This window comes from Balaenoptera musculus, chromosome 8 (genome assembly GCF_009873245.2).
Source record: "Balaenoptera musculus isolate JJ_BM4_2016_0621 chromosome 8, mBalMus1.pri.v3, whole genome shotgun sequence".
Taxonomy (NCBI): domain Eukaryota; kingdom Metazoa; phylum Chordata; class Mammalia; order Artiodactyla; family Balaenopteridae; genus Balaenoptera; species Balaenoptera musculus.
In genome coordinates this window covers 8,223,635-8,249,437 of record NC_045792.1, presented here as the reverse complement: position 1 = coordinate 8,249,437, position 25,803 = coordinate 8,223,635, and the positions used below count along the sequence as shown (strand labels likewise).

General features: G+C 41.2%; 1 protein-coding gene across 3 annotated transcripts; it reads left to right on the top strand.

Annotated features, from left to right (window-relative positions):
• Window positions 1-2,513: 2,513 nt before the first annotated feature.
• On the top strand, window positions 2,514-25,803 carry STT3A (STT3 oligosaccharyltransferase complex catalytic subunit A). Of its 3 annotated transcripts, XM_036860749.1 has the most exons (19): window positions 2,610-2,674; window positions 3,154-3,311; window positions 4,700-4,826; window positions 5,600-5,660; window positions 7,945-8,066; window positions 8,446-8,591; window positions 9,788-9,878; window positions 11,183-11,289; window positions 11,990-12,154; window positions 13,420-13,600; window positions 14,455-14,610; window positions 15,954-16,045; window positions 16,733-16,888; window positions 17,150-17,338; window positions 18,257-18,373; window positions 18,491-18,593; window positions 22,904-23,092; window positions 23,891-24,006; window positions 24,573-24,849. In XM_036860749.1, the coding sequence occupies exons 3-19, from the start codon at window positions 4,739-4,741 to the stop codon at window positions 24,609-24,611; spliced, it is 2,118 nt and encodes a 705-aa protein (XP_036716644.1). In that variant the 5' UTR covers window positions 2,610-2,674; window positions 3,154-3,311; window positions 4,700-4,738; the 3' UTR covers window positions 24,612-24,849. The 3 variants fall into 3 exon arrangements, with proteins under 3 accessions (XP_036716643.1, XP_036716644.1, XP_036716642.1); XM_036860748.1 differs by lacking the exon at window positions 3,154-3,311 and having other exon boundaries at window positions 2,514-2,616; window positions 24,573-25,803; XM_036860747.1 differs by lacking the exons at window positions 2,610-2,674; window positions 3,154-3,311 and adding an exon at window positions 2,827-2,937 and having other exon boundaries at window positions 24,573-25,803.

The following is a 25,803-nucleotide window of genomic DNA, read 5'->3' as shown; positions in this document are numbered from 1 at the left end:
TTTCAGAAAATAACAGAAGCATGGAGACAATAAAATCAGGAAATTTTCGGGACTTATGATGAAAATTGGACTTTTCATATAGATGCTTTTCACTGCCAAGTGAAAAGCAATGAAAGGAAAAACAAAAACTTTTAAAACCAGATGGGATCTCTATGGAGAAACACCAGGAAAATAGGTTACCTCCAAGAGGCTGACTCACATTGCTGTTAGACTTCTCAAGAACAACTCTGAGTAACAGAAGATAAAATTGTAATGCCTTGAAAGTATGCTTTTATGTGTGCTTGTGTGTATATGGGATGGGTGGGTCCCAATTTCGTTCTTAGAACTCTAAACCTAGCTATGCTATCAAGGACAAAATAAAAGCATTGTTTGCTTTCCATTCAGCTTTTCTGAAAAAGTTACTTGAAGAATCTATCGAAGTGAAAATTCCAAGAAATAGATGACTAATTAAAACAAACACCCAACCAAACAACGTGAAACAGTGGAATCAGAGTGCATTGAGAAGAAATCTTGGTAATAACAGCTATACAGCATACTTGGAAAGGTGGGTTCTGGGGAGAACATCTTCAAGAAGAAAACGTACTGTTACTCTGGTCTGCTCCAGGTGAGACGAAGATGTGTTTCTTTGGATCAATAATATAAAAGAGGTAAGTAGACACTTCAGGAAAGACCAAAAGCTCCACAGGAATGACAACTCCTACAAAGCAAGCTAAAAATAGCATTATTTTAAACAACTGATAGGACTGTAAAAAGTTTTTCGGTACCAAATCAAAACTTTTGGTCCAGTAAGTCAGGAGGGAGAGAGATTAACTGATATACTGAATGTTCGTATATAATCTCTGGGTTTATAATAACTTTAATTTTCCCCATGATTTTGCCATCCTGACTTTTACTTATAGATAAGCCTTTCCCTATCAACTGATATTAAAGAATCATCCTAAAAATAGCATTAGATTTTTTAGAAATTGTTATTGGAGTACAGTTGATTCTTGGCTTAGATTTTGAACTTTGTTCTTTAGTAGTATATTCTGACTTCTGAAAAAGTTGACTTAATTGTACCACCTGGAAAGTTAAACATATCCCTTTAAGAAACAGGTTTAGTAATTCAAAAAAAAAAAAAAAAAAAAACCGAGAACCTCGATATCTTAAATGTTCTTGAAACAGTATTTTTTTTTATGTAATAGAATCTTTCTAATTTTAATTCCTTTTTTTTTTTTTTTAAAGCAAAACTCGTTTTGAAGAAGCATTTGCTTGAAGTTCTGCAGTTCTTTCAGGTTCAGCTTCAGTTTCCTTCTGTTAATAAAATGACACTGAACACATAAATACAAAACGAAAAAGCAGATCTATTGATTCATAACATCCTGGGGTGAACCTGGTCGTGTAAATTTTGAAAACTACACGTGATTTTGAAGTACTGATTTAATATGCTTTCAGTAAGTTTGGTCGGTTGCATTCAACAGTAGAGTAACCGCGAAGAGAAAGGAGTGCCACTGGCATTAAATTTGAACAGTTGCCGGATGCTCCCATTTTTGTCGGTGTGGCTCTTGCTCACTGAGATGTGTAGGGAGTGGGAGTGCGTGTCTGAGAGGTGATGGAATTGGCTGCTGAAACTTCGCCCCCTTCCGTGCCTTCAAGCAACGTTTCTTTGTGTGTGAGCAGATAAGGGGAAGAGAGGCAGTTAGGGCAGCTTTCACTGGCAGGTTACTTACAAAGGGGTGAGCAAAGCACCGCCAGGCTGCAAGCTGGTTCCGGGAAGAAGCTTGTCTACGCTTTGGGAGGACCGCCTCTGCGACCGTGGGGGACTCAGCCCGCGGCGTAGATTCTTCCCGCCGAACCCCGACGACCCCTTTAGCCCTAGGCATGCTCATTCACGAGGTCAGGGGCTTAAGAAAGGGAAATAAATGCCTCGTGACATTTGCAGGGCTCTTGTCCATCGCAGTTTACCGGAGCAAAGTCAAACATAGCTCTTGAGCGAACTGTCAGACAAGATCCTGCACAAGAGGTAGCGGTCTGGACCGGGAAGCGATTGAGGTTTCATTGAGAATAGGTAGAAAATTCTTCCCACCTCTCCTTTAACCTTATATTAGGCAACATCAATTTCTACCTTTAAAGAAACGAAACTCTGAGAAACGGAGGCGAGCGACCTCGGCCCAGCTTTTCGGGATTTGTAGTTTCTGCCTATTCCTTCGCGTAGTTTCCGCTTCTTGTCACGTGACTGTGCTAAACGCGCCACACCTTCCGCTCGCGACTCCTTCGCGGCCCGCAGACCGACACGTCACTGCTCGGCCCTCAACCAAACTGCTCCGAGTGTGTTCTTTCCGCGCTCTCGCTCTCACGAGCTGGCCTATCATGGCTCGGCGGTTGCACGAAGTCCCGCCTTCCGGCTGCTAAATGATGTCTGTGTTGTCCAGTTAAAAAATGGGAGCGCGGCTTCGTCCACGCCTCCGAGTCTGACAGACAATTCCGCCATCCTATCGCTCTCTTCAAGTGTCCTATTGGCCCTGAACCAACCAATGGGGAGCGGTCCGGGAGGCGGACCCGACGCTGCCAGGGTTGGGTGCGCCGCTGAACGGATGGCAGGGGGAGGCGAGCGGATTCCTGAGGAAGCCGGGTCAGGTGAGAAGACATCAGGATATAACTTGAGGGTTAGGGGCAGGTGCAGTCCAAGGCGCTGGTGGGGCTTTAACGGCGTCGGGCATGGGCGTGGGCGCGGGCGCGGGCAGAGTCTGGGGCCTTGCAGAGGAGGGGGCGTGGGGCGTGTGGGGGACGACCTGGAATGGAAGGATGGGGGGGTCTAGGATGGGGCGGGCGCTTAGGCTAGGAGGGCGTGGAAAAGATCGGACCCTGGGACTAGTCCTGGAGGGGATGGCGCTCAGGATGCTGAGGCAGTGGGGTGTCCCGCGCTGGGTGGTGTCCGGGGTGTTGCATTTCGTGAAGGTGGGAGACGGAGGGAGGAGGGACGCGCAGGAGTGAGCAGAAGTGGGGGAGGGTGGGGCAAGTGTGAGAAAGCGTGTGGACCAGCGGGTGGGCAAGTTGCCGTCTTCGGAACTAGAGCCAGGGTGGGACAGGGGGCCGCAGCTTGCCGGCACAGACGAGGTGGAGGACAGATGCCAGGTGCTTTAAGGAAAGTGTCTTTGCCTTTATTTGCTTTAGCGGTGTGCGAGCACGACCAGAGAGCACAGTATGGAAACTCCCTTAAGGTCCTGGCCTAGATTACCAGCTCCTTTACTCGGTTTTCAGGTAGAGGTTCTAGTACTCTCATTTCGTCCACTTAGTCTTCTAGGCGTGTGGCTCATATCAGCTCAGCGGTGGTAAGTTTTCCTGTTTCAGGCGTGGGAGAAAACAAGTACAGACCTGAGGGATGTGGCTGGATTAGGGGCTACCTGGAGTTAGGTGTTTAGTTTTGATTGCGAGATAAGGTTTTCCTTTGGGATTAGGATTACATGTAAAATCGCCCCTCTGGGACAGTTAATTATGGAAAAGATGTTTGACTTCCCACAGTTGGAGCTAGAAATACATGATTCTTCATGCCTTCCACCCTGTCCAGTGTTATTTTTTCCGCTCCTTTCCTCTAGTAATAGCGGGAGAAAGATCAGGAAGGATCCAGGTTCCTTTTTTTCCCCTGCAGTCTTGTACAGTGTTGCATAGTCTTTATTATCATACTCTTTGTCACTTAGCCCTTGAGCAGCTTATGGTTTAAGACGGCAGTGCTGTCTTACGCAGAGATAGCTAACCTCCTAATTCGTGCTGGTAAATCTTGTCCGCCAGGTGATCACCGTTCTGGATGGTCTGCAGCCTGCTTCCCTCAACATTTATTTTCATATAGTACCCCCACCCCCCACCCCCAGCCCAACCTTTCTTTGCTTTAGTAGGAAAATTTATTCTCTTTTCCTTCCAGATTGTCATCTGGTTCCATGAGCTGTCTCTGGGATCAGTGGCTTAAATCAGCAGTGTCAATTCCAGGATGCTTTGAGACAGCTGAATGGGAAGTGGGCGTAGATCTGAGCAGTAGTTATAGTGTGATGTAAGCGATTGAAAGTGCAGTGATCTATGTGTATCTCCCTCTCTTCCTGAGTGCATGACTGTACGTGCATTAGTGAGTGAGCAGTCGTGCTCTGTAGTCGACCCTGCAACCCCACTGGGATTTGGAGCAGAAAGTTTGCAGCCAGTCAGTTGAAGCTGAAATTTAGGGCTGTAAACTGTGCTGATTCAGTCATGACTTCTGTTTCTCAGCCTTCTGCTTTCACTTCTGTGCTCATTCCCTGCTTTCTTTCATACATTCCTGCCTTTTCGTGAATGCTCTGTTTCTCCATTTAATTATTCTTTTCTCTATTTCCAGTCTTTCCTGTTTTCTTTGCATGTCTTCCTCCAACCCCCTTTTTTCTGTTTCTTCTTTACTCCTGTTGTACCACACTGTTGCCAATTGTGCTTATGTGCTTGTTAGCTGCGGGGACTGGGAAACAGAATTATGGTGATAGAGTCTCATTCCTTTTCGTCCTTGACTCACAGACCTGACGTGCCTACTTACTTGCCAGTTGGTCATAATTCAGGCTTGGCTTGGGTATTAGTATTAGCCCTGACCCTCTCTGGTGTGTGCATTACTCCTGCCTCTGTGTTTCTCTACCACCATAAAATATGAAACTGAATTAGGTAAATTGAAGGTGTTTAATATCTTATGGTCTTGACTTTTCCATTTTAGCTATTTGAGTGTCATCTGTTGCCACCCATTGATGTCAAGATGACCAAGCTGGGATTTTTACGGTTGTCCTATGAGAAGCAGGACACACTTCTGAAGCTTCTAATTCTGTCAATGGCTGCTGTGTTATGTGAGTGTGCATGTGGACCTCTCTTTCTTCAGATGTGGAAAGGAGAAAATCTTGAAAAAATCAACAATGGCTTTCTTAAATGCCTTGTTTTTTTCCAGTAGATTGTAATGTGTTCTTTTTACTGTTCTCAATCAGTAGAATTTTGTGAAAGCAAAATAAAAGAAACACAAGGATTATAAAAGCTGGGACTAGTGATCATCTGGGAAAGAATGAGAAGCACGCTGTACTAATTCTGTTTTCTCTTAGGACTGAAAGAGATACCGGGGACTCTGAGATACTGAATTTTGTAAAAGATACTTGTCTTCTGTGGTTGCCTGCCTTAGTATTTCTGAAAACCTCTCCAGAACTTACTCTGTTTTCTTAGGTTTTTCTAGCTCTTCATGAGTCATAAGTAGTCTTGATTTCCTTACCTCTTAGTTTGCTTCAAACTAAGGTTTGGGGAGGTGAGGTTGTGGGGAGGGGAGGTCAGTATATATACAAGACGACCATGTAAATTGGATGCAATATTAGTAGGTGAATGTGTTGTCATAGGCCTTGATAATAAGTAGTTAAATGTGTCCTACTGAAGTGGAAGTGTAGGTGTCATTGTCAGGGGAAAGCGAACTTCTTTGTTTCTTCTGTGTGGGAGGAATGGATAAATACTTTATTCAGCATCATTTTGTATTTCCTGTGACTTGTGTGCTGGATAATACTATTATCTCTATAATATTACTACCTACTATTGTTTTTCATGGTACATTACCATTAAAATAATAGTTCTCTGGTTTTTGCAGCGTTCTCCACTCGTCTCTTTGCTGTCCTGAGATTTGAAAGCGTCATCCATGAATTTGATCCGTGAGTACCTTTGCTTGGTCTCGTATTTCCTTTGGGAAGCATTTAGGTTCATGGTTTTCAGATTCACGTTCCAGTGAGCTCTCCATGATGGGGATGGACTTTCTATACATTTTGGGGGGAAAACTCTCAAGTTTTCCAAAGGAGATAATTGTCTCCTTTTGAAACATTTCTGTTGGAATTTGAAACCAAGCGAGTCTCTCAAACTCTTAAAAGATGAGAGAGGCGTTGCTGGTGTGCCTATCACTTCAGATCTGGCTAAGCTAAGAGAAGCCTGGCTTCTCAGCTTGGTAGACAGTTAATGCTGCAGATTGAGGGAAAGGGGCCTGGGCCTGGTGTGTGTTTGAGGTTCAAAAGAAAAATTATAGGTCATGAACTTGAGATCTGTGGCTTTTTTCTGTTTAACAATGAATATGATAGAAATTGGGCCTGTCAGTTAAGTTCTAAGACATTGAGGAAAATTTAAAGCCGTGAGTTGGATTGGAGATTTTATTAGATAAAAAGAGGCATAGGTGAAAAACATTTACTGAGCTTCATTTTGTTCCAAGAACTGTTTTACAGATTATCTATAAATCCGTACAATAACCCTACGAGAAGGAGGTAGTGGTGTCTCCTTTCCACAAATGCGGCTGAGGCTGGCAGAGACCATTCAAGGTTACACACAGAGTAAATGGAGGAGCCAGGATTTGAATCTACATTTGTCTGTTTCTAGACACTGGAGTAACTAATATTATATTACCTAACGTTAAGGCTTAATTAAAAATTTGGAGAACCAGAATCATAGGTTCTTGAAACATCATTGATATCTTAAAAATAGCATATTCAGTTTATGGAGCATTGATTCAAGTTTAATACCTGCATGTATTTGCAAATTTGTCGTATTGTTTTGTGTAGATATTTGAAAGCACTTTGGAGGCATACAGATCTTTTCTTTGGGGCCTCCCAAATCAATTTTTTCTGGTTTTTTTTTTTCTCTCTCATGAATGAGGAAACTTATATCCTTTTGTTTCTTGATCACCAGTCTGTTAGGGCTTTTTCTCAGACCCTCTAGATGAGCGAACACTGAGATGAGATGGTCAGGGAAAGCAAGAGCATCTGCTCTGTAGTTGTAGAGATGGAAGGGACTGTACAGATCATGTGATTTCACACTTCCTTTTGCAGAGCAGGAAACTGAGGCCCAGGGTGTGAACCCAGGCCAGACCTTTTCCCACTAACTTGCACTTCCTCTGTCTCACTCTGCCTCTCCTACTGCTAGGTAAAGGACATGATTCTGACACATGTTGACTGCCTGCTCCCCTCATCCCTTCTGTCTCCCTGACAGTTACCAAAATAACATTCATCAGCAACAACCAGAAGGATAGAGATTTCTGCCATCTGCTACTCTACTTACTTCAGCTGCTAAAACTTGACTGACCAGTGAGGAAATAGGGTTAGAGGGGTGGGCAGGAAAGATGGTTAGTCATGATTATCTTTAGTGATTAAACAACTCCCTTTATTTTATTTATTTGTTTATATTTTTATTATTTCCATATATATTTTTGTCTTTCTTTTTTATTTCTTTTTAAATGAGAAACTTAAGAGAAGGGCTTACATAGCTTGGACCTAAAGAACTGTGTCCGTGTATAACTGTAAGCATTTTATGTCAGGTATTTTTTATGTAGTCTGTATTTTTATGCTCCCGTGGAGGTGGCATTCAGAACTATTTTAGATAACAACATGAGTAGATTTAATTACAAGTTTAAACACTTACTAAGAAGTTTGTGTTATGGAGCGGACTAAAAAATGTTCATCCTGCGTATGGTGTTACACCCACATCTTTAGAGATGCTCATCACCTAAAGTTATCCTTGTCCCCTTGCCTGTGGTATGGAAATACTCTTCTGTGTGTTCCCGCCACTTGCAAAGAGTCAAGTCTATTGGTGTCCACATCTCAGCTGTCCTGTCTTTTGAGTGCTTGAATTTTCTGACTGGGGCTAATGCCTACTATATGCCAGCCTGGTGAAGCACCCTTCTTGAGTGTTTTCTTGTAAGGTTAGACTACGGTTGCATTTCCTTATGAGAGAAGCAGTGCTTTAACTGAGACAAGCATGGAGCTAGAAATGAGGAGGCTTATGGTGATGTAAAATGATTTTTCATGCTTGAAATACTTTTTGGTACCAAACTGACTTTTATTGGAGTAATGATAAGTTCCTCAGTGGTGTAACCTGAGGAGCAAAAGTCACTGCAAATTGAGGCAAGTGTTTGGGTATGGAGAGGAGGAGACACAATTCATTTCTTTCTTGTTATAGGTACTTTAATTATCGGACTACCCGGTTCCTGGCTGAGGAGGGATTTTATAAATTCCATAACTGGTTTGATGATCGGGCCTGGTACCCTTTGGGACGAATCATTGGAGGAACAATTTACCCAGGTGAGGGGAACAGGATTTTTTTTCTTCACAGCAGTAAGATATTTGTATATAATGGAACAGTGTCTTTTATTTCTAATATCTTCGTTTTGTGACACTTGTAATTTCATTCTGATTGCAGATTCCTAAAAGTAGATCTTATATAGAAGGGAGAACATGTATGGGAGAGCGGGCATGGATAGTTTTTCATAAATTCTGGACTTCTGCTTGAATCCATAGGAGAGAAATTTATAGGCCTCCTGCAGTTGCTGTATTAGTATTTCTGGTGGTTTGTCAAAACCTGTGTTATCACTTTATTGATACTTGGATTTTCCCTTTCTCTTTCCCTTAAGGTCTTTGTCTTACTAGGATAACCTATTGGCCTTTCTTCTTCTTGTTACAGGCTTAATGATCACCTCTGCTGCAATCTACCATGTCCTCCATTTTTTCCACATCACCATCGACATTCGGAATGTCTGTGTGTTCCTGGCCCCTCTCTTCTCTTCCTTCACCACCATCGTCACGTACCACCTTACCAAAGAGCTCAAGGTGAAGGATTTGGGGTGACAGGAGGCTTGGGAATGAATGTTGTTGAACCTCTCAAGTTGATGCTAAAGGGTGGGGGACTGAGAGCCTTAGAAGGGCAGGGAGCCAGAGGCTAAAGACAGCTTTTGCTGAGCCGAATTACTGAGTTCACCCCAGCCCCTCCCTAGAATGTGTGGTTTCTTATCATTAGCAACTGTTTATCCTTATAAGAGGACATATGAAGGTCAAATATAAATTGCTACATACGGGAAAAAAAATATTTAAAATGAGGTTTAGATTTGGAATTCCTCACAATGTATGGGAGAGGAGAAATAACTACAAGAAGCGTTCCGAAGTGGTTAGTTCTTCCTACTGGAAATGGACAGTTAGCAATTATTTGTTGATTTTTTTTCAAATGTTTATTTATAAATTCTTAAACTACTTGGCTTTTGTAGTAGGCTCCATAATACTGACTCTCTTCTTCTAGGTTTCTGCGTTGCTGACTCTGGCTACCTGGATGCTATTCTTAGTTTGTGGCTATGGTGTCAGGGAGATACCTGAGAGGTGATAGACTAGTAGGAGGGCTTGGGAAGCTTGAGTTTAATTTGGAAACGCTTTCATCCTTCTCCTTGCTGCCCTTATTCCAAATTTGACTCTTTCGAACAGACAAGTCCTTCCTCTTTTGGAATGTGGGTTATACTTTGTTGTTGCTCTCTCCTGAGTTCACAGATTGGCTAGGAATATTCCAACTTTATTATCTAAGCTCCCGGCATCTTTAGTCCAGAGAGATTGTCACCTCTCTTTGTTGGCTTTTTAGCTCAAATACTTATGGTCTTCCTTTGATTGTCCTTGAATAGCTTGTAGAAGTGTGACTGGTGTTCCTGTGGTGCGCAAATATTGTTAGGGGTAGGGACTCATAAGTCTGGGGATACTCCAGCCAAACAGCCCATTCTGGGGCAGCATCTGACAGCTTACATGATTTGTCTGTTCTTAGGATGTGTGTACTCAGTTTCAGACTTGACATCATCGTGGGGAATTGGTTGTGAAGTATGTAGCTTTCTTGTGCTGTGAACATTTCTAGCATTTCTAGCACCACATCTACCGTGGAAAGTGTCAGACTGTCCTCTGGGCCCACTGTAAGCAGAATGGACTAGCGGATCCTCTCTTCTCTTTCATAGATGTATTGGTGTTAACTTCCTGTTACCCCTCTTGTCTTACAGGATGCAGGAGCTGGACTTCTTGCTGCTGCCATGATTGCTGTAGTTCCTGGCTATATCTCCCGATCTGTGGCTGGCTCCTATGATAATGAAGGTAAGACTTAAAGTGCTGAAGAGGATCTGTTCACCTCATTAGCCAGTAGAGCTTCATGAAGTGCAGTAGAATCTGGGTTCAAATCTGTTGTTTAGTGATAGCAAAAATGGTGTCTGGGTGAGAAGATTAGAAATGGGCAGGAAGGGACGTCCCTGGCGGTCCAGCGGTTGAGACTTTGCCTTCCAGTGCAGGGGGTGTGGGTTTGATCCCTGGTCGGGGAGCTAGGATCCCACATGCCTCTCGGCCAGGGGACCAAAACATAAAACAGAAGCAATACTGTAACAGATTCAATAGAGACTTTAAAAACAGTCCACATCCAAAAAAAAAAAAAAGGGCAGGACGGGACCTCAGACAAGTTTATATTCTCTGTCATTTCCTCTAGAAAGGTAGCTGGTAATTTTCCTTATGTAAGGCCTTTGGCTCATCTCTGTACTCCTAAAAGTAGAGTTAAGTTTTAATGTTGGTTGGTACTATTGTTTTAACATTGTAATCATTTGCTTTATTTTCCTAGATGAGAGGAATGGATATTCTTAAAACTAAAGTGACTTTTATTGACTTATTTCCAATTCAACCTGTATTTATTGAATGTTATTGGTAAAACAGTGTTAGATATTATAAAGATAGTTAATGAATAGGAGTATTGGCTTATAATTAAGGAATTATAGGGATAGATAATGAATAAAATTATGTTAGCCCATAATCTATTAACACAGATTCATGCAGACTATAAAAATAAATAATAATGGGCAGATGGTATTATGTGCCATGAGAGAAGGGTGAACAGAGTACTTTGGGAACGTGGTGAGAGGAGAGATTAATTCAGATTTGGGGATCACGGAAGGCTTTTTGGAAGTAGTTGTATTTGAACTGGGCCCTGAAGTTGGAACTTCGTTAGGCAGATATTAAGGAGAGAGGCAGTCAGGGCATACGGACCAGCTTGTGGTAAGATGTAGAGGCAGGCTGGTGCTTGATAGTACGGGATATCTTTAGGACTGAAACAGCAGGGAATTTAGTGCCTGGAAAGAATAGTAGTAATAATGACTAACACTTACTGAGTGCTTGCTGCATGCTAGGTAGTATTCTAAGTGCTTTACATGCAATAGTTAAATTTGTCTTTACAACAGTTTTATGAAGTAGATACTATTGTGGACTCTTTTACAGGAAACTGAGACAAAGGGAGGTAGAGTAATTACACTGTTAATGGGTAGTAGGTCTGAGATATGAATCCAGGTAGTTTGTTCCAGAGCAGTATTACATACTATTCCAGCATGGCCTTTTACTGAATTTTTGTGTTCTTTCTGCAGGGATTGCCATCTTCTGCATGCTACTCACCTACTACATGTGGATCAAAGCAGTAAAGACTGGTTCCATCTATTGGGCAGCCAAGTGTGCCCTTGCTTATTTCTACATGGTAACTCTTCACTCCCTACTTTCAGGAGTCTCTCTGTCTGAATACGTATTGGGATCAACTGATATAAATTGGAAGTAGCTCTTGGGCTTTGAGACCATGAACTAGAGGCTAAAAGTCTTTATTGTCTCTTGTGTCCATACAAAGCCTAATCCAAGGCAGGCAGGGATATCCATTGTATAATAGCAAGATAGAGATAATTTTTTTAATTTTTAAAGGTCTCCAGATATTGTATTTCCTATGGGTACATATTGGTTGGCCAACTCTCTTTTCTGGTGTGTTCCCCTTAAATTTTTCCTTTCCTGACGTATATTTTTTTCTCTTCAATCTTGTAAACACCGAGACTTCTTTCCTTAACTGCTTCCACTTGCTCACGTTTCCCTTGAATCCCTAAATCCTCTGTGTGACCTTACAGTAGGGTGTATCCAGATTAATGCTGAGAGTTGGGGGCCTCTTGTTTTGTGATCGTGATGGCAGGAGCCATAGCGAACAGAGGATTGAGTTACAATAATGGGTGTTAATTTGATTTTCCTACTTAAAGAAGTCAGTTATTTAAACTCTTTAAACCACTTGGTGTAAATAAAGTTTTTGGTTACTGTAAAGAGATGTTCTTTAAAAAGGTCACAGGTAACATCCTAAGGTACAATGGTGGTGATCCAAGGAGGAGTGCTCAGACGAACTTTTCTCTTTCGTCCTGTCCTAGGTCTCTTCATGGGGAGGTTATGTGTTCCTGATCAACTTGATCCCGCTTCATGTACTGGTGCTGATGCTCACAGGACGTTTCTCCCACCGGATCTATGTGGCCTACTGTACTGTTTACTGCCTGGGCACCATTCTTTCCATGCAGATCTCCTTTGTGGGTTTCCAGGTGAGCCCTAGACTGAGTGGGGTTTTTACCTTCTTCCACTTTTTCTAAGCAGTTCCAACTAAATTGATTTATCTTGAATTCTGGTGAGGATAGTAAAACTTATTCACAGGTCTCACCTTGCTAACACTGCTTCTGTTAACTGAAGCAACAGAGTCATTGGTCATTAAAGTCTGCCTCCTGGATTGTGTTAATATTTGTTCATGAAGTTTGAATTTAATGACTCCTAACTTGGCTTAGGTTTATGGGAGGAGGAGGGATATTTTGGTTGAGCTGAGTTAATGTGAGTGATCACAGTTATCTTTTTCATTCCTTTTTAATGTGAATGACTCCATTTAATAGTAATGACCCCTGAACTTTTATTCGGGCCTAAGTGAAAGTTCTTTAGCAAGCAAAGCCTGAACCTTTTAACCGCATTACCCCACAGGGTTAAGAGACAGCTATTTAGTCAGAGAATAACGTGGTATTTGTGATTTCTCATGTAAAATTCTTACGAAAGTGGAACCCTTATTCAGGTCAGCAGGTATTTCTTTACTGATCGCCTGCTGTATGCAATTTGCTAATACCTGGGAAATGTTAAAAGTAAAAGTGTGGTTCTGGTCCTTAAGGAAGTCACAGTCTTGTTGGGAGAGAAGCACATGCTTCTAGAACCACTAGTCTGCGGTCTAGTCGTTCTAGAAATGTGGTTCCTGGACCAGCAGGGTGAGCAGCATCTGGGAACTCATTAGAAATGCAGATTCTGGGGACCTGCCACAGATCTGCTGAATCAGAAGCTCTGGCAGTGGGGCTCAGCAGTCTGTGTCTAAACCCCCCCTCTTCCTGTGTCCTGCCATGATTATGATGCCTGGAGGAGTTTGAGACCATTGGTCTAAGTTATGGAAGAGATCTAAAGGGTGTGGAGTATAGAGGAGAGTGATGGATTTCAGTTTGGTGGATTAGGAGGAAGTGGTATTTGCATTGGGCCTTGACTGATCAGAATTTCCGTGAATGCAAATTTTGGGAAAGTGAGAATTGCAATGGAGGCTCAAGAAATAGCCTGAGCAAAGGCCAGAGATGTGATAATGATAGAGTGTGGTACACTTTGGGGGACTCTAAATATTCTTTGGAAAATGAGGCAGGTGAATTAGACCCTCCTCTAGATTGGTCTTAATTCCTTGGTGGCCTTAGAACTCATTGGACCCTTTGGTCTGAACTTGGTCAGGATAATTCAGGTCAAGGCTGGACCCGTTCTTTTCCTAACGGTCTCATACATATGCTTTCACCTACAGCCCGTCCTTTCATCAGAGCACATGGCAGCCTTTGGGGTCTTTGGTCTCTGCCAGATCCATGCCTTTGTGGATTATCTACGCAGCAAGTTGAATCCACAGCAATTTGAAGTTCTTTTCCGAAGTGTCATCTCCCTGGTAGGCTTTGTCCTTCTCACCGTGGGAGCTCTCCTCATGCTGACAGGTAGGGAAGGCTTTTAGTATTAAGTGTAAATGGGTGTGAACATAGAATAAACTCCAAAAATATGGGTTATTTCCTGGCCACAGAAAGATTCATTCTTTTCCTCCTATTTCTCTTGATTTCAAGCACATAAAGTCCAACTTCTGCACATTCAATCCTCTTGTCAGCCAGTGTCTGGATTCAGCATAGAAAGAAAATCATATTAGATCAGCTCTTAATTTCAGAAGACCCACACTTGGTGACAGGACTGTATTTTACCATGCTAATCTTTCTCCTCTTTGTATATGTGTGTGTGTGTGTGTGTGTGTGTGTGTGTGTGTGTGTGTCCTTTTCTTTCCTATTGGTAGGGTGGGAGAAATCCTAACATTGCTTGCCCTACAGTGTGGCCTCATCTAATCCCATATGACAAAACCGTGGCTGTTTAGTTTGGGTAGCATGCCACATTTTCCTCCTCTCTTCATCTCCCTCACGTACACTTCTCAGAGTCTGATTTGATTTTGCCCAAGACTCTGTGTATTCAGAGCAGCACTGGAGAACTGAGTGACTTAGTTTATAGCATTGGCCTTGGTTTGACCAGATTTGTCCTAAAACCCTTCTAGGAAGTATCTCTGCCTCCCTTCTCTCTGAGTTTGTATACAACCTGACTTTATTCTACTGACTGTGCTGACAAAAGCACTCTCAAGTCTGAAAGAAAGGAAGGAGTGAAATTCTCAAAGTATTGGTGGCATTTAAACAAAAACCTCGTCCTCCTCTGTCTCAGGGAAGCTTATTAAAATGGAAAGTTGTGATTAGTTAGGATCACATGTTATTTTGTTTCAGAAGTAATTGTGAAGTATTTGTTGCCTCTTTGCTTCCAGGAAAAATATCTCCCTGGACAGGGCGTTTCTACTCACTGCTGGATCCTTCTTATGCTAAGAACAACATCCCCATCATCGCCTCTGTGTCTGAGCATCAGCCTACGACCTGGTCCTCGTACTATTTCGACCTGCAGCTTCTCGTCTTCATGTTTCCAGGTCTGTCTGCCTTGTTCTGAGGTGGTCTTCTTTCTAAGAATCATCAGTTGATTCAAAATAAGTAAAATACCCTCATCCTTGTGTTTTTGTTGTTGTTTTTGTTTTTTGCCTGTTTATCTATGCAGTACAGAGGATGGCTAAGCACATTTTTCTAATATTTGAAGCAGAGTAGAAGTCAGAAGTTGAACAATTGCAGATACTGGCAAGTTCAGAGTCTCACAGTTTTCTGTTCATTTGTATCATAAGTTACAGTTCAGCCCTAGTTCAGGGTTTTTGAGTACTTCTAGTATACCCCGCCCCTCATCCCTGACTCCTCCCCGTTTCTCTTCTTGGCAGTATTGAATTTTGAGAATAGGCATAGCTGACTGTAAAACCTCTTCATCTAACTTATCTTCTGGCCAATTCAGATATGTCTTAGAATTTACCAGTGGTAGGGACTTTTTTTTTTTTATTAAAATAACTTTTTTTTTCTTATTATGAAAGTAAGTTGTCATTTGTAAAAATATAGACAAATAGTTAAAAAAGTAAAATTGCAGGGCTTCCCTGGTGGCGCAGTGGTTGAGAATCTGCCTGCTAATGCAGGGGACACGGGTTCAAGCCCTGGTCTGGGAAGATCCCACATGCCACGGAGCGGCTGGGCCCGTGAGCCACAACTACTGAGCCTGCGCGTCTGGAGCCTGTGCCCCGCAACGGGAGGGGCCGCGATAGTGAAAGGCCCGCGCACCGCGATGAAGAGCGGTCCCCGCACCGCAACGAAGAGTGGCCCCCACTTGCCGCAACTAGAGAAAGCCCTCGCACGAACCGAAGACCCAGCACAGCCAAAAATAAAAATAAATAAATAAATAAAAATAAAAGTAGCTATAAAAAAAAAAAAGATGTTCTTTATAAAAAAAAAAAAAAAAAAAAAAAAAGTAAAATTGCAGGAGTTCTCACCACATACCTGTTGCTACTGTTAACGCTTTGATGTATATTCATCCATTTATTGATTGATTAGAAGTCAGATGATAGAGTTTTTCCTCTGACTTTTAAAATTTCATAATCATGATAATTTATGTTATTTAGTATTACTTTAGGGAAATAATATTTAAGATATATCATTTGTTTTTTAAGTACAGAGGTGTGTAAAGAAGAAGGCATATGGTTCATAAACTTCCACAGCAGTATTTTAATTGATGTATTTTATTCTATTTTATAAATATTCTGTAATTAACTACATCCTTAATGTTGGACATTTATGTGGTTTCAGATTTTTTGCTGTTTTAAAGAGTGCCGTAGTAACTTCCTTGCATGTATCTATGATTGTTTTTTCAGCTTTTCACTTCTTTTTACTTTTACTTTTGTAGTTGGTCTCTATTACTGCTTTAGCAACCTGTCGGATGCCCGGATTTTCATCATCATGTATGGTGTGACCAGCATGTACTTTTCAGCTGTGATGGTGAGGAATGAATGCCTGCAGTCTTAGCGAACCTTTCCACCCCTAGCTCTGAGGGTTTTCTTCGTCCCCCTGCACGGCAGGTTCAGTGCGGATGCTGTGCAGGGGCTTCCCTCTCAGCACTTGAGGGGCTGCGTGGTAAGGCTGCTCACTGTTGTTGATCCTTCCCAGGAACGTATGGGGCACTCATACATTCTGATTGTGGGGCCCACCTTCCTTGGATTCATAACCCTTGTGTTAGGGAGACGCGCTGTGTCACTTGTTGGAGAAAGTGACCCTGGGCGGGTTCCTTCCCCTCTCTTTCTGGTGTCTTAAAAAGGGAGATGATGTTTTTTTCTTAAAGGCCCGGGTTCTGAGTGCTAGGTTGTTAAAAGAGAGAAGAGAGTTTACATATTGCAGTTAAGTCAGTGCTTCTCACACTTTTTTGATCCCAAACCACAGTTAAGAAATACATTTTATATCATATCATTGCTCAGGGTATACATATATACATGTAGAACTCAAAAACAAACTTAAAAAATATATATATTCTGCTATAGATGTATCAAGTATTTTCTCTTCTATTTTGTTCCATTCCACTGACAAATCACGTTTGTGAAAACCCCTAAATTGATGTCGTCATCTACTAATGGGTTGAAATCTGTAATTTGTAAAACACCGATTGTGATCTTGCTTCCTGTTTTTTTTTAGGTGCGTCTGATGCTAGTGTTGGCGCCTGTTATGTGCATTCTTTCTGGCATTGGAGTCTCTCAGGTGCTGTCCACTTATATGAAGAATTTGGACATAAGTCGACCAGACAAGAAGAACAAGAAACAACAGGATTCTACCTACCCTATTAAGAATGAAGTGAGAATTAAGCAATGCAAAGAACTAGCTTGGCGAACTGTGTGTGTCTGTGTGTGTGTGTTTGCATTTGTATTTTGTTTGTTTGTGTGTTTGAGTGAGGGGGAGTAAAGTAGAGCACTGTCACAAGAGGTCGGAATGAACTCATATAGCCTCTAATTTATTCCGAGTCATCTCATCTATATTACTGACTGTGTGTAAGAAGCTGTTCTATGTTACATAAATTTAATTTGGTTTACAACACAGTTCTTCTTCCTTGTCTAGGTGGCAAGTGGCATGATACTGGTCATGGCTTTCTTTCTCATCACCTACACCTTTCATTCAACCTGGGTGACCAGCGAGGCCTACTCCTCTCCATCCATTGTGCTGTCTGCTCGTGGTGGGGATGGTAGTAGGATCATTTTTGATGACTTTCGAGAAGCGTACTATTGGCTTCGTCACAATACTCCAGAGGTGAAGATTTGGGAGGCGTGGGATTGTGCGGTAGGAGGAAGGGAGAGACATTTGATGTTATAGTGAATCAAATAGCTTTTAGATGGGTGGAAAGCTTGGAGAAATTGGAACTATCGAACCTGGTGTTGAATGAGCCTTAAAGGTCAACCTCCATTCAATTCAGGATTTTTTCTATAAGTGACCTTTACTGATAATTATCTGCACTCTGCTTGGACACTTGTATTGACAGCATGGTGATTTTATCATGAGGTAGGCCATCCCAATTATAAAAGAAGAAAAATAGTTAATAAATAATACATGTTTATTGTAGAAAAATCAGAAAATAGAAGCAAAAAAAAGAAAAAAAAGACATAAATTTTCCATAAAGGATCACCTAATGATAACCACTTTTAACATTTTGGTTTATACCTTTTGAGAATCTGGAGTGATTTTCTTTCCAATAGCTACTGGGAATGGCACTTCTGAGTTAGATTCTTATAAGAATTTCTTAATCCTTGTTCGTCCTATCCTGTGATTTGTTCCCCCTCTCCCACCCCCCTTCTTTTTAGTAACTGATTATTGTGACTTTGTTTTTGGTCATTTATTTAATACGGTTATCTGATGACACCAGGCTATTTATTTGGAAATATTGCACAGCCCACTACACCTCCCGCACCATTATGCTTGTTTGTATAAGATGATCTGGGATGAAAGTGCTGGCAATGTTGGGTTGTATAATTTGCGTTGAGATTTCATGATTGTATGTAAATGTAGGACCAGGTACCAAGATGTATTTTCTTGTTGGGCATATGTTATTCTGTGAAGAAACTGATTAATTAGCAATATCTCACTTCCTGTCAGATGCCCTTCCACCCCTCTTGTGTTGGATTTTGGAGGCAGTGAGAAGCTTGTTATTTCCATCTCCCATTCTTCTTTCAGGATGCGAAGGTCATGTCATGGTGGGATTATGGCTACCAGATTACAGCTATGGCGAATCGGACAATTTTAGTGGATAACAACACATGGAATAATACCCATATTTCTCGAGTAGGGCAGGTAAGGTGAAGGGGTCATTTGAGTGTTTGATGCACAGGGTCTAGTGGGAAGTACTTCTCCATGAGGGATCATATGGCCTGGAATTTTGCGCTGAGAAATGTGCGTGTGTTTTTCTAGGCAATGGCATCCACAGAAGAAAAAGCCTATGAGATCATGAGGGAGCTTGATGTTAGCTATGTGCTGGTCATTTTTGGAGGCCTTACTGGGTATTCCTCTGATGGTAATGTATTTGATTCTATTTCTAGCTACAAGGCATAGATTCTAAGAAAACTAGATGAATCTCCTATTTTTCTATCCTTTTACCAATATCTTATCAACATATTTTCTTAGTTGGGGAAGTTTCTAAGTATTTGCAACTTGCGGTTTGGTTATTTTGATTTTTTTTTTTTTTTTTTTGCAACAGTTAGGAAGTAGATATAAAGAATTCTTCTCATGTTGGTATGGCATGCTATAATTGTCTAAAGACCTAGGAGTAGTTCCACAACCAGTGAACAATAGAGAATATAAGGCTTCTGAAAATGAGCTTAAGAATTAGCATTTTTTAGTGGGTTTAAGCCATAGAATCATCTGCCAACTTAAAATGTTTTATATATATATATTTATATGGCATATGTTAACCATGTTCCCTATGATTATTAGCAAAATCGTATGTTTAGAAGAATCATCCAAATATAGTTCTCTGCCTTAAAAAAAACTTAAAAAAATTAAAGCAATACCTGTTTATATTTTAAAATGTTAAATACTTCTGAAGGTTTATAATAAAAAATGGTAGTCCTCTGCCCCTAAAACTACCTTATAACATCAGTTCCCAGGAAAATTATTCCTTCAGTTATTTCTTCTAGTACTTATGTACATATTTCTAAATAATATGTATATCCTGCTATTCATTGATCAATCATTTTAGATACCCTGTGTCAACTTCTTATTAAGGTAGATAAGGAATTTAGTTCTTTGTATGATCCCCTCCCCCTTTCTGTCTTACATCTTCTCAATAGAGTTAATGATCAGTTTTTGGTTAAATCCAGATAAAGTGTTTTCATCATGACTAAGTAAATATTATTTACTGCTGAGTCAACCTGTACACCATGGTTACATTCTTATCTAGAATAACTTGTTTTCCTGCAGTTAATAATTACCTCATATTTCTGTCTTAATTTTCTTTGAATATGTGGTTGCTTCTTAGAGATGTTCAGATTTTAGATTATGTCTGGCTTCTGATGTAGACAGACTTAACAAATCCACCTGGAGAGTATATGTAAAGTGTCAGTATAGAGTAATAAGACTAGTTTCTATGTGTGGTGTGTCTTGTACAAGCAGAGGAAGAATGATGATAGCAGGGATGTGGTCCCAAGGACTTGAACTTTCACAATTATTTCAGCACCATTTGGTTGTGTGTGATTATAGGTTTTTTTCTTGCTAATAATAATAATTTATCCAAATAGTACAGGAAAGTATTTGTGTATGTATGTATGTTTGTGTGCATATGTATTTTTTTTTTTTTTAATTTATTTATATATTTATTTATGGCTGTGTTGGGTCTTCGTTTCTGTGCGAGGGCTTTCTCTAGTTGTGGCAAGCGGGGGCCACTCTTCATCGCGGTGTGCGGGCCCCTCACTATCGCGGCCTCTCTTGTTGCGGAGCACAGGCTCCAGACGCGCAGGCTCAGTAATTGTGGCTCACGGGCCCAGTTGCTCCGCTGCATGTGGGATCTTCCCAGACCAGGGCTCGAACATGTGTCCTCTGCATTGGCAGGCAGACTCTCAACCACTGCGCCACCAGGGAAGCCCCATATGTATTTTTATATATGCGAATGTACACACGTATGTGGTAGAAATGGATAGTTCCCTGAAATCTTTAGTATTCCATGATACGTATAGATATCTATCACATTTTCTTTATCTGTTCATCTGTCGATAGACTAAGGTTGTTTCCATGTCTTGGCTATTGTGAATAATGCTGCAGTGACTGCTGATATCTCTTTGGGATATTGATTTCATTTCTTCTGGATATATCCCCAGAAGTGGGATTGCAGGATCACATGGTAGTTCTAGTTTGAATTTTTTGAGGAACCTCCCTACTGACTCCTGTAGTGTCTGTACCAATTTACATTCCCACCAGCAGTGCACAAGGATTCCCTTTTCTTAGCATCCTTACCATCATGTCTTTTGTCTTTTTGACGAGAGCCATTCTGGCAGGTATGAGGTGATGCCTCATTGTAGTTTTGATTTGTGTTTCCTTAATGATTAGTGATGCTGAGCACCTTTTCATTCATGTACCTCTTGGCCATTTGAATCTCTTCTTTGGAAAAATGTCTTTTCAGGTCTTTTGCCCATTTTTTTTTTTTTTTAAACGTTTCTTTAATTTATTTATTTATATTTATTTATGGCTGTGTTGGGTCTTCGTTTCTATGCGAGGGCTTTCTCCAGTTGCGGCGAGCGGGGGCCACTCTTCATCGCGGTGCGCGGGCCTCTCACTATTGCAGCCTCTCTTGTTGCACAGCACAGGCTCCAGACGCGCAGGCTCAGTAGTTGTGGCTCACGGGCCCAGTTGCTCCGTGGCATGTGGGATCTTCCCAGACCAGGGCTCGAACCCGCGTCCCCTGCATTGGCAGGCAGATTCTCAACCACTGCGCCACCAGGGAAGCCCATTGCCCATTTTTAATTGGATTATTTGGGGTTTTTTTGCTATTGAGTTGTATGAGTTCCTTATATATTTTGGATATTAACCCCTTATTTGATATATGGTTTATAGATATTTTCTCCCATTCCATAGGTTGCCTTTTCATTTTGTTGATCATTTCTTTTGCTGTGCACTCTTCCATTCTCAAAGCTTGTCAGCTTTTTGCTTCAGACATACCTGCCAGGGAGCTATAATATCAGTACTCTAAGATAGTTGGGTTGATGCTCTGGGGTTTTATTTTTGGTCCTATTTCTGGCTGTGTGGTCTAGGCAAGTCTTTGTGCTTCAGGTTTTCCATTTGAAAGATGGAGGTACGATTGCAGACATTCCATGAGGATAATAATATTATTTCTTGAATACTTACTGTGTGACAAACAATATGTAAGGTAACATGCTCTTACAATACTGTAGCAGCCCTGTCGTTGCAGATACGCTCGTTTTTCTAATTCGACATGTGAGGAAACTGAAGCACAGAGAGGTTCAGTAACTTGTTCAGGGTCACCACCTAGAATTGGCAGTGTGGGAATTCACACCCAGGCAGCTTAGATCCAGAGTCTGTGTTCTTCACCACTGTGATATTCCCTGGAACCCTTTTTAGTAGGGCAGTAGGAATCTTTTCTTATGGATCAATGATTCATCATATACTAATCGTCTATTTCCCTAAAGCCTTTGGGGGAGATACAGGGAGTGACATATTCTAAGAGATAACCTGAGTTGATGGTGCTATCAGTATTTATGGAGCCTGGTAGTGTGTTTGACATAGAAATGTTGACTTCTCATACATGTGCTTTAGAAGTTTGTAACTTTGCAAGTGTAGGTCAAGAGGGAGCACATTCTCTCTTCTCTACCTTTTTGGTAAAGCTGCTACTCCCTAGGTCAGTGCTATCCAGTGACATGTGGGATCTACGTACGTCATTTAAAATTTTCTATTAATGGGGCTTCCGTGGTGGCGCAGTGTAAGAATCCGCCTGCCAATGCAGGGGACAGGGGTTCGAGCCGTAGTCCGGGAAGATCCCACATCCCGTGGAGCAACTAAGCTCGTGTGCCACAACTACTGAGCCTGTGCTCTAGGGCCCGCAAGCCACAACTTCAGAGCCCGTGTGCCACAACTACTGAAGCCCACATGCCTAGAGCCCGTGCTCCGCAACAAGAGAAGCCACCGCAATGAGAAGCCCACACGTCGCAAGGAAGAGTAGCCCCCGGTCTTCGCAACTAGAGAAAAGCCCACACGCAGCAATGAAGACCCAACACAGCCAAAGATAAATAAATAAAATAAATAAATTTATTAAAAAAAAATTTTTTTTTCTATTAGCCATATCAAAATAAGTAAAGAGAAACAGGGAAAGTGAATTTAATAATTTTATTAAACTGAATATATCTAAAACATTAATGTGTAACCAAAATATTTTACCCACTTTTTTTTTTGTTTTATTTTGGACTAAGTCTTAGAAATCCAGCATGTATTTTATACTTACAGCACATCTTAATTTGGACTAGCCACATATCAAGTGTCAGTAGCTACATGTGGCTAATAGCTAGTAATATTGGACAGCTTAGCCCTAGCTAATACCTGGGACTAACTTCAGTTATGACTTAAGTCTGGGCCAATAGCATAGGATTTTAGGAGTCTACAGGAAAATCTATAGGAAAAGCTGTATATTTTGAGGAAAAAAGTTTTGACCATACATTAGCTTTGTTATTTTTATAACTTAGAGTTAAATGGTACTATACCCCATTAGAAAAGTATTTGGGGGAATTTCCTTAGACATAGTGACCTTTCATTAGGTGATTTAGGTCCAGCAACCTTTGTGATAACAGCAGTTTTTTCTTTTTCTTTTTCTTTTTTCTCTAGACATCAACAAATTTCTGTGGATGGTCCGGATTGGAGGGAGCACAGATACAGGCAAGCATATCAAGGAACACGATTATTATACTCCAACTGGGGAATTCCGTGTGGACCGTGAGGGTTCTCCAGTGCTGCTCAATTGCCTCATGTACAAGATGTGTTACTACCGCTTTGGACAGGTCTACACAGAAGCCAGTGAGTGATTCCTGATAATGTTAATAACAACAGTAAGAACAGTAATAGCTAACACATACAGTGTTTTTTATATGCCAGGCACTGCTTTAAGTGCTCTATATCTACTAATTCATTTAATCCTTACAACAATCCAAAAGGTGGATACTAATATTATTCCCATTTTATATATGAGGAAATTGAGGTACAAGTAGGTTCCTTAACTGCCCAAAGTCACATAACTAGTGCAGAGTCAGGTTAAACTCAGGCAGTCTGGCTCTAGCTTTTGTGCTTTTGCCCATTACTTTTTATTGCCTCTCAGTAAAAGGTATTGTAGTGGAGAAAGGAATGTGAAAGGGGATAGTGAGATAAAGGACTTTACATTTCTTCAGATAAATTGAAAGTAATTTGATTAAGTCTTTCTTTCTGACTTCTTTCCTTTCTTAGTTCTGCAGTTGGGACTATTTTTTAATTAGATGCAGGCCTGTGGCATCTGATAGGTTCAGAAGGGTTGCTAGTGTATCACAGAGGCCATGGGTGGCAATTCTCAGGAACAGAGGTGCTTGGAAGTCAGCCCTCTGTCTCTTAGAAGAGATAACCTCCATGCGCTCTGCCAAGCATCATCTCGGAGGGGACGTGAGTTAGGGTAACACTTGATTTGCCCTTACTAACTGATGTCCTTTTCTGCAGGCCATACTCTCTAAACAAACTGCATGCTAGGGAATAACATTCCAGTGGGATGATTAATCAAGTTGACTTAGTATTTCTGTAGGAAATCAGCACTGTAGAAAGATGTGTGTCTCCTTTTTTGTCACTTTCTAGAGCGTCCACTAGGCTATGACCGTGTTCGCAATGCTGAGATTGGGAATAAAGACTTTGAGCTTGATGTCCTGGAGGAAGCATATACCACAGAACATTGGCTGGTCAGGATATACAAGGTGAGCAGATGTTACGCTGAGAAAGCAGCTCTAGTGCTTAAAAACGGGGCCACATGTTTATAAAATAGGGATATTTCTAATGTCTAAAAAGTAGCTTGTGACTCACTTAGAATCTTTCTATTTTTATTTTAGATTGTTCTTAGAAAGTAGACGCTCCAGCCTTCTGTCATCCTAGAAGTGGTTACAGTGATATTTTTCCAGTTGGTGCTAGACTTGATCTGTTTTAGTGACTGTCAGTCTTGGGGCGGTGCGGGGAGAGAGAGGGAGAGAGGGAGAGAGGGAGAGAAGGAGAGTGTGTGTGTGTGTTTTCGAACTACATTTTCTTCTCTCCCACTGAAGAACTTATGGCATAGAGAGTCACACAGAAGTGTGTTATATCTCTTACGTAAGAAAAGGTTGAGAACTCTTGCTGTATTTAGAAGAGTAGCTAGTCTCACACCAGAGCCCAACCAGGCAGCATAATCCAACATAATCTGTCCCCATCTGGGTGAACCCAGCTCAGTAGAGAAGCTCTCCCATGTTAACCTGATGATTGTAAATATGAAACTGATACTTTTCTGTTGCAGGTGAAGGACCTGGATAATCGAGGCTTGTCAAGGACATAAATGTTACGTCCGTTCGGCTCTGATCTGCCTCACACTGAGTGTGTCACATTTACTGCGCAGAAGATGGTTTAAAAATATGCAGTTTATAAGAACAGAGCGCGATGAGATTGGAATTGTTTGGAGGTTTTGTCCTGGGCAGTATAGGCTGAGCCACATGGAATGATCTTTATAATTCTGAGCAGGTTACCAAATGAAATGTCATGGCTTTACTTTGGTCAATTAAAGGGGGGAATTTTTTAAAAAATGTGCCTTATTTCTTTTGACTTATGACTGATTTGAGGAAGCCTAAAGTTTATGCTGGGCTGAAAGAAGGACAGAAAACAGACCTCATCTGTGCTCTTAGCTCCCTAAATGAGCCACATAGGGGCATTCTGTCTTTCTCTCTCAAATCAGGAGAACTATCAAGGACTAGCTCAGATCCTACATATACAAACAATTTTGTCATTTCAAAAACTGCAGTACCTAGCACAATGCCTTGCACATAGTGGGTGCTCAGTAAGCTTTTACTGAATGAATAAAAGTTTGTGGGACCAGAGGAGTGCCATTTCTGGGCAGGAAAAGCAGCTGCATTGCCATCATGTCGCTGTTCTCAACATCTCTTGTCCTTAGAGGCTCTTTGACTACACGGGACAGAAGGTGGCTAGCCAGACCTGATCTCACCAGTATGCTTTGGGACTAGCTAGGTGTTTTTTTGAGCAGGAGTAAATCCAGTGATACTAAATCAGTAGTTTTGAAGACTTAAGGCAAACAGTGAAATTATTCTCAATGGAGAGGAAGAAACTCCTCCAACATTGTGTATAGAACTTGATGGTCAGTAGGTGTTTCTGAATTAGCTGATTTGTAACCATACGTATCTATCTGAAATCTAGCTTTTCAGTACTCTCACTTATCCTTTAGCGATTTCCTTTAGCTCATGCACTAAAACTGTTGTGATTATTTAAAGGTGAGCTTCTCTCTCCCTTAGTCTCAGCCTCTTTGTTATTATATATCACTAACAAGCTCCATGATCTGGTTCTGAAGCCCTTGCCAAATTAGCTACAAAAAGCACAGGAGTTCCATCTATATTTAATGTCAGGACAAACAGCCTTATGTTCAGTTACAATAGGGTATTTTATGTATTTTAAGACATATGTCAGTGATGTGTATAAACCCTTAGTTATTAAAAAAAAAAAAAATACAAGGTAACTCTTTA